This window comes from Chinchilla lanigera, unplaced genomic scaffold, assembly GCF_000276665.1.
Source record: "Chinchilla lanigera isolate Chin_1 unplaced genomic scaffold, ChiLan1.0 scaffold00094, whole genome shotgun sequence".
In the NCBI taxonomy this organism is placed as follows: domain Eukaryota; kingdom Metazoa; phylum Chordata; class Mammalia; order Rodentia; family Chinchillidae; genus Chinchilla; species Chinchilla lanigera.
Window position 1 is genome coordinate 6,782,156 of NW_004955495.1, and position 8,570 is coordinate 6,790,725.

Consider the following 8,570-nt stretch of genomic DNA (forward strand, 5'->3'; position numbering starts at 1 on the left):
AAAAAAAAAAAAAAAAAAATCAAAATTGGTCAAGGAAAAAAAAATTTTAGTTGGGCGTGATGGCGCATGCCTGTAATCCCAGCACTCAGGAGGCTGAGGTAGGAGGGTCATTGTGAGTTCGAGACCAGCCTGGGCTACAGAGTGAGCTCAGGGCCAGCTGAACTACATAGGGAGACCCTGTCACAAAAACACCAAAAAAAAAAAAAAAAAATTTAAGCATTAACGGTTCCTTTCCATAAACCAATAGACATCAGCAGTATAATTATCCCAGCTATCCTTGTATATACATATATTTTTTCCCCTTCTTTTTTCTTTTTCCTCATCCCAGTTGTTCCTTCCCTTTGAGCAATTTCTTTCCCTTTCACAATATGTTGTACCTTTTCGGTTTTATTTACTCTTTCAGGTTCGTACACTAGGAAGACAATATGATATTTACACATGTGGGTCCAATTTGTTTCACTTATGAGTGTGGTCTCTAGTTGCACCCATTTACCTATAAAAGCCTCAAGTTTATCTTTTTAAATAACTGAGTAATACTCCATTGTATGAAAATACCATATCTTTTTTTATCCATTCCTCCGTTGATGGGCATTTGTGTTGTTTCCAAGATTTACCTATGACAAATTGTGTTGTTATAAACATGGGTGCACATATATCGCTGTGATTAATGATGTCTTCAGCTTTTCTGGAAAAATATCCAGAAGGGGAATAGTTGGGTTAAGAGGGACCTCTACTCCTAGTTTTGTGAGGAATCTCCACGCTGATTTCCACCGTGGTTTTACCACTCTTCACTCCCACCAGCAGTGGAGTAGGGTTCCTTTTTCCCCCACAGCCTTGCCAGCATTTGTTATTGATTGATTTCTTGATGATAGCTATTCTTTCTAGGGTGAGATGGAATCTCAGTGTTGTTTTAATTTGCATTTCTTGAATGACCAATGATGTTGAACATTTTTTCATATATTTATTTTCCATTTGTATTTCTTCATCTGAGAAGTGACCTGTGTGTTTTAATTTTGAGATAGGCTCTTGCTAAATTGCCCAGGTGGGATATGAACTCCGTATCTTGCTGCCTCAGCCTCCTGAGTAGCGGGGTTGACAGGTCTGTGCCATCTTATTTATTTGTTTATGTTCAGTACTGGAGATTGAGCCTGGGGCCTTCAGGGTGAGCTGTAGCCTAGCTCATTTTATTTCTTGTTTTGAAACAGGGTCTGGCTAAGTTGCGTAGGTGTGACTCAATCTTGTGAACTTTCTGCCCCGACCTCCCAAAGTACTGGGATTACAGGTGTGAACAGCTGTGCCTGGCTGAGCTCTTACCTTGCGGAGGTTCTGTGTCCCACTCTCACCTAGCTGTTTCTTTTCACAGTTGTGCCACGACCGTGGCTACCTGGTGACCCAGGATGAGTTGGATCAGACATTGGAGGAGTTCAAAGCCCAATTTGGGGACAAGCCAAGTGAAGGGCGTCCACGGCGCACTGATCTTACCGTGCTGGTGGCCCACAATGATGACCCCACGGACCAGATGTTTGTCTTCTTCCCAGGTGAGGGCCCATTTTGGTCCATGGCTTCATAGTATTCCCCCAGGGTCATGGTTCTTCAGCATCGTCTTGAGGTGGCTTGTGCGGCTCATCCTTTGGCACTTTTCTCCTCTCAGTCCTCATCTCCTGCTGACCTTGCTGTCCAGCCCTGAGTGTCACACGGACCTACCTCAGATCTGCCTGTGTCTCCTCTGCTCCTCCACTCCAGGAGGTTGTGCAGGTCACAGGCCTCGCCTGGCAGACAGGCCTGGTGTCTGTTGGCCTGTCCTGATCACTCCTGCCCTTGTGTCTTCTTCAGAAGTGGGACAGGCTTCCTGGCCTCCCCCTTCCCGGTTTCCCTCCTCACTCTGCCTGGCAAGCATCCCCTGATTATCTCTTGAGATCCACCACCCGTACCTCTTCCCAGAAACACCAGGTGCCCTTGAGCACCCTGTCCCTGTCCTGCTGCCTCATGCCTCCTGTGTGGGGCTGCTCCTAGGTGGTGTCATCGGCCAGGTCGCTTGTCCCTGGTCATCTTCCCCTGACCCTGCCAAGCCCTGGAAGGTTGTTGGTAGGGATGTTCAGAGTGCCTCCGACACCCAGCCAGCACCTGGACCCTGGGCATGGGCCGAAAATAATGTGGTGGCTGGCCCAGGTGGCTCTTCTAGAGCAAGTGTCCCCTGTGTGTGAGATGTGTTCCTCAGAGAGCCTGGTGCTGATCACCTGCCTCCCTGTAGAGCCATCTTGTGGCCTCTGCAGAATCTGCCCGGCCTCGGGGCCTCCCCAGGGTCAAAGGTCTCACCTCTCTCCCTGGTCTCTGGGGGACTGAGTGTATTACTGCTCCTGACAGGACAGGGTTCAGCTTCGCACCTGTGCCAGTCTGTGGGGGCTGTTTTCACAAATTATCAGACAAGTAGCTTCAAGTGCTGACATCTGTTTTTCACAGTTCTGGAGATAAATCCAAGGCCAAGGTGTTAGTATGGCTGTGTCTTAATCACTTTTTTAAAATTTTTGGTACTGGGGATTACACCCATGATCCTGTACGTGTTGGGCAAGTGCTCTCCCACTGAGCTACATCTCTGGCACTTTATATATATATATATATATTGATCCTGGCACTTTATATATATGTATATATTGTTCTTGTTGTTATATATATTGTTATTGTTTGTTTTGTTTTGTTTTGTTTTTTTCTGGTACCGGGAATCAAACTCACGACCTTGCACTTGCCGGGCACTGTGCTGCTGAGCTAAATCCTCAGCCCCTTTATTTATTTATTTATTTATTTTTTATTTTTTTATTTTTTTTGGTTTTTCTCCGGTACCGGGAACCGAACTCACGACCTTGCGCTTGCCAGGCAGGCGCTTTTGCCGCTGAGCTAAATCCCCAGCCCCTCAGCCCCTTTATTTATATTTTTGAGATAAGGTCTCCGTAAGTTGTCCAGGCTTGCTCTGAACTTGCAATCCTCTTGCCTCAGCCTCCTGAGTAGCTGTGATGAGAGAGGCATACTTCACCAGGCATGGTCCTTTAATCACTTTTTTTTTTTTTTGTACCAGAAATTGAACCCAGGACCTTGTACTTGCCAGGCAGGCACTGTGCTGCTGAGCTATAACCCTGGGCTTAACCTTTTTTTTTTTTTTTTTGGTCTTTTTGAGAGGGACTCACTATGCAGTTCAGGCTGGCCTTGAGTTTACTTTGTAGCCTAGGCTGGCCTTCAGCTCCCAATGATCCTCCTGCCTCAGCCTCCTGAGTGCTGGGATTATACGTGTGCGCTACCACACCTGGCTTATTTTGTTTTTTTTTTTGAGATAGGGTCTTGCTGTGAGTTTAAGTTGGCCTGGAACTCACAGTTTAGGCCCGCTGGCCTTTTATCTGCCTCTGTCTTTTTTATTTGACACAGTGTTTTGCTATGTAGTTCAGGCTGGCCTTGAACCCTCAGCAGTCCTGCCTCGGCCTCCCAAGTGCTGGGATTCAGGCATGTGCCACCATGTCCCACCTTGCCTCTTTAAAGACTGTCTCCAAATGTACTCACATTCTGAGATCCTGGGGTTCAGGGCTTCAGCACATCTGTGATGGCCCAGGTGGGTGGGGCAGGAGGCTGAGGCTGAGGGCCCGGGGTTCCTCAGCTCAGGTGACACCTAGTTTGGTGTGGGGACAGGTGTTCTGCCTCTCTAGCAGCTCAGCCAGCTTCATCTCCCCAGTGTCTCCCAAGCCCCACCACTTGGGGCACTAACCCCATGCTCCAGGAAGGGGTCCCCAGGTCGTGCTGGGCCTCCTAGAGTTCTTCCGGCTCCTGGTGCTGTTGAGGCAGCCAACTCTGCCCTGGGCTCCTGCTGCCCAGGTCTGGGCAGGGGAACTTGAGGCCCCAGAGGGCCGCGGGTGGCCGGAAGCCAGCATAGACCCCTGGCGCACGCGTGGGCCAGGATTGCTGGGCAGCGTGTCAGCATACATCTGTCTCCAGAGGAGCCCAAGGTGGGCATCAAGACCATCAAGGTGTACTGCCAGCGCATGCAGGAGGAGAACATCACCCGCGCGCTCATCGTGGTGCAGCAGGGCATGACGCCCTCTGCCAAGCAGGTAGGTGTCTCAGCCACACACCTTGCTTGCCCTACTGCCCGCTCTGGCCACCACACCACGCCCCGTCTTCCCCAGCCTCAGGTCCAGACCTGACTTTAGGAACTCAGACTCTATCCTGCCTGGCAGTGATGGGGACGTTCTGGAGGGCCCAGGTTTCTGCCCCCTTTGCCTGGTGGCCAGAACAGGGCTGGGTCCCTGGGCATGTGCCTTTATGTTTCATGTCATTCAGTTGGAACTGAGCTGGTGTGGGATTGTGGACTTGGAGGATGGAGGGTGGTGAACTGCCCTGTGCTGGCTGCCCAGGCAGTGGGGTCCTGGGGTCACAAGCAGTGGGTGCCATTTTCTCGGGGAAGGGTCTCTGTGCCACAGAGCAGTCTGACAGGTGAGAGGATGCTGAGGCTCCATGCTGGCTGTGACCCCATGCCAGCCCTGACCCAAGACCTTGAAAGTCCTCAGGCTGGGGTGGAGGGTGTCACACTGTGGAGGACGTACTTCCTTTCTGATGAGTGCTGGGCCGCATGTGGAGGTGTGGCTGCCCAGTCCATGTGATGCTGTGTCCCCCACAGTCCCTGGTAGACATGGCACCCAAATACATTCTGGAGCAATTCCTGCAGCAGGAGCTGCTGATCAACATCACGGAGCATGAGGTGGGGCCTGAGACAGGCAGGGGGAGGGAGGGGGGCCCAGGCTGGGGTGCCTGTGGGATGGGGATCTAGAGCTGGTCACTGTGTGGACCCAGGCTCCCCTGCATGTGGTTGGGTGGGGGCTCACCCAGGGTTCTGCCAATACCCCCTGAACAGCAGGTGCAGGTTTTTGCCTAGCCTGTCTGACTGAGGGGTCACCCCAAGTGTCTGTGAATTCTTATTGATACGTTCTCGGCAGCTGGTCCCAGAGCACGTCGTCATGACCAAGGAAGAGGTGGCAGAGCTGCTGGCCCGATAGTATCCTTTCAGGCCCCTGCGCTCCCTGTCCCTTCCCCCTGCCCTGCTCCCTCGGGGCTCTTTGAATTCCTGCCCCAAGAGCCGACTGGACTTTTCCCTGACCACTGCCCAGTAAGCTCCGGGAGAACCAGCTGCCCCGCATCCAGGCCGGAGACCCCGTGGCCCGCTACTTCGGGATAAAGCGAGGGCAGGTAAATGCCCCTGAGGGAGCCACACCCCTACCCCTTTAAAGCCAGGACCAGAGAGTGTCCTTGGTTCCCAGTTCCTGCGGCTGCCTGCCACTCAGCCCCAGCCCTATCCCCTGCCCCTTGTAGGTGGTGAAGATCATCCGGCCCAGTGAGACGGCGGGCAGGTACATCACCTACCGGCTGGTGCAGTAGCTGTGGAACAGCAGGTGAGACAGGATGGACACACGGCTCCTGCTGCTTGAGGCCCTCGTGTCTTGGCCACGGTTGGCTTCAGTCTCCTTGGAGGTCAGGGCTTGCCTATCCTCCACATGTCCCTGTCCTTTTGGGGTCTGCCTGGCTCACATGACTGTCACTTCTCTCCTGCCAGCCCCTGGAGACAAACGGATGGACATATGGGCACGGGCTCGGTTGCCTTCTGTGGAGACGTGCCCCGGCCTCTTTGCTACTGCTGCTCTGAGCTCCCTGGACAGCAGTCACTGCTCAGTTTACCTTATCTGGATGAGGATTTCAGTAGCTGCATCATGCCGAGGCCTTAGAAAGGACATGGTGCTGTCCAGGGAGGTCCCCTGGGACAGCTGATGTGAGCCCTAGTCCTGGGGCAACCTGCCAGGTGGGGACCAGGGTGCCTCTCCCAGTGGCCTTGACGTGCAGCTGACCATGTGGCTCACAGTCCGCTGTTGTGGGCTGCCCATGTGTGCCTGTGGCCTGTCCCCACGCAGCCTCCTCCACCCAGACTGCCCCTGCGAGCGCATTGCGGTCACCAGGATCTGAGGTCTCAGCTCGATCAAGTTCTCAGCTGCCATAGAATGTTGAATGTTTTAAAAATTAAGGCTATTTTGAGTAAATAAACTTATCTCAAACACCAAGACTGAGTCCTGGCTTTCCGTGGGGTGGCATCGCCCTGAGCCGCAGGTCAGTGGGGCAGGGCCTAGTTTGCAGGTGGCTCTGGTGACTCCCTGGTGGGTCTGTCTGCAGGAGTTCGGTGATCCTTTTGACTTTTCCAGGTCAGTCTATCGCTTTTCTTTTTAATGTCTTATTTTAGAGGTTTTTGTCTGTAGCGGGTAACAGTTTTTATTCGATTTGTTGAATCTGAGGATCAAACTAATGGCCTGACACACTAGCAAAGTGGTACTCACCACCAGGCTACACCCTCAGCCCACAGCCAGTGTTCTTATTTGTTTATTTACTTATTTATTTACTGTTTTTTTGAGACAGTGTCTTACTCTGTGGTTCAGGCTGGCCTTGAACTCAGTCAGTGTTTTTTTTGTTTGTTTTGTGGGGGTTTTTTTTTGGTCTTTTTCAGACAGGGTCCTGCTATGCATTTCAGGCTGGCCTTGAGCTCACTTTGTAGCCCAGGCTGGTCTGAACTTGCAACGATCCTCCTGCCTCAGCCTTCTGAGTGCTGGGATTATAGGCATGCACCACTATGCCTGGCTAATCAGTGGTTTCTAATCTGCTCGTAAGGTGCTATAGCCCTTGTTCATCTCCGAAGCCAGAATATTCTGTTATTCCAGTAGGAAGCCCCATCCACACGAGCAGTCACCTGTCCCCTCCTCAGCACCCACAGTGCCACTTCATGTCTCTGGGTTCACCTGTCCTGGGCATCTCCTGTGCATGGAGCCAGCACTGTGTGTCCCGTGTGTCATGTACCATTGAGCACACCGTGTCACGCCCTCTTGACCCGGCCAGGTAGGGGCTGGAGCAGACGTGTGTTTCTGTCCTGTGTTGTTCAGTGTGGCTGCTTTCCAGCTTTGGGCCACCGTGAATCGCACTGCCGTGTGCAGGTTCTCACACAGGCGTTTTGCTCTGTGGTGCGCTTGCCATTAGGGCTGTCGGGGGCGGGTGGTGCCTGGAGGCAGCATGTGAGCCTCAGGCTGACTCACACGTGGCAGCACCGCCTCACACTTGCACCATGCTGCGCCAAGGCTCCTCAGCCTCCAGCACTTGGTGCTTTCTGGTCGCAGCCGTCCAGAGGGTGGGGAAGGGTGGCCTGGACTAGATTTGCTTTCCCCGTCAGCTAATGGGGTTGGGAGCCTTCTCATGCTCCTCGCCTGTTTGCACAGTATTGTTGGAGAACTTCTGAGCGCACCCTTTACCTGTCATCTTTTTGGGTTACTTGGTCTTACTTTCCTCAGTAAGTTGAGACAGGAACTGCATTGGCTGGGGATCCCAGCTGAGTTCAATCCTGCAGAAGGTGTGCTGAGTGCTACAGGCTGAACGGGTCTGATTCCATCATCGCGGCCAGAGAACAACCTGAACTTGAGGGGAAGTGAAGGTACGGGCTATTTGGAACTGTCCACTACCCGGCCATAAAGGTACTGCTAGCTTGCTGGGATAAGTCAGTGCAGATCTGGACTCTTGTCTCCACACATTGTCTGCCAGTGACAGCAGAGACAAAGTTGACTTTTCTCTCTTTTCTTATTTTTTGGTTGGTTGGTTGGTTGGTTGGTTTTTTTGTTGTTTTGTTTTGTTTTTTCATCGTTTGATCTTGGTTTTACGATTGTGAACATGATTTGTAGTTTTTTTGTGGTTCTGTTCTTTTATTCCTTCTCTCCCTCCTGTCTTCTGCACCAGTTTCCCAAAGGTTGCATGGTCCTCCTTTGTCTTCCAGCCTTGCTTCTAATCTCTTCCTCTTCTATTTCTCTATTCCACCCCGCCTCCAGGCCTTTCTAAGTTTCCTGCCCTGAGGGCAAAATTAGCATATTGAAGGCTTATTTACTGCATACAATTTTCTAGTTTGTTTTAGATTTTGCTCTATAACTACAAATCTAGTTCATATGGTTAAAGGTAGTAAATTATTACTATTATTTTTAAAGGTGGTAAATTAATGCTTAACTCATTTTGTCATTTGCTAGGCTGTTTGGGGTATTGTTATTGCTGACTGTAACACTTTAGCCAGAGTGATATAATTGTTCTAACCAGCTGTTCTTCCTAGTATACCAAGACTGAGATTGCCTAAGGATCATGGAAAATACTGTAGGCCAGAGCCAAAGAACCAGGAACTTGTCCAGGCAGGCAGCAATTTCTCATCCCCAATAAATTCAAGAGGTAGGATCTTGCAACAGACTCAAAAGCCAAAAACCTGGTACACCTGGAAGACACCTCTGAGAAGTAGTCATTTCCTAAGGGTTCTAAATACTAGCAAAAAAAAAAAAAGCAACTCACCATAGGTAATTTATAAGCATCAAAGGCAAACCCAAAGGGCAATGAGGTGGGACAATTGAAGGCTACCCACTTGGCCTCTCTAAAGTGGTAACAAAGCAAATGAATGAGGCTCTAGAAAACCATATCAGAAATAATTTCTCAGGGCTGGGGATTTAGCTCAGCGGCACAGTGCCTGTCTGGCAAGC

At 50.9% G+C, this 8,570-nt stretch overlaps 1 protein-coding gene across 1 annotated transcript in view; it reads left to right on the forward strand.

Moving 5' to 3' along the window:
• Polr2e (polymerase (RNA) II (DNA directed) polypeptide E, 25kDa) overlaps positions 1 to 6,086 on the forward strand; it is an 8,685-nt gene extending 2,599 nt beyond the window's left edge. The window contains exons 2-8 of the mRNA XM_005405996.2: positions 1,364 to 1,538; positions 3,976 to 4,091; positions 4,658 to 4,738; positions 4,974 to 5,032; positions 5,145 to 5,223; positions 5,347 to 5,426; positions 5,588 to 6,086. Of these exons, the coding sequence (XP_005406053.1) occupies positions 1,364 to 1,538; positions 3,976 to 4,091; positions 4,658 to 4,738; positions 4,974 to 5,032; positions 5,145 to 5,223; positions 5,347 to 5,412 (576 nt within the window). The 3' untranslated portion in view covers positions 5,413 to 5,426; positions 5,588 to 6,086. The remainder of the gene's footprint in view (positions 1 to 1,363; positions 1,539 to 3,975; positions 4,092 to 4,657; positions 4,739 to 4,973; positions 5,033 to 5,144; positions 5,224 to 5,346; positions 5,427 to 5,587) is intronic.
• The last annotated feature ends 2,484 nt before the right edge of the window (positions 6,087 to 8,570 follow it).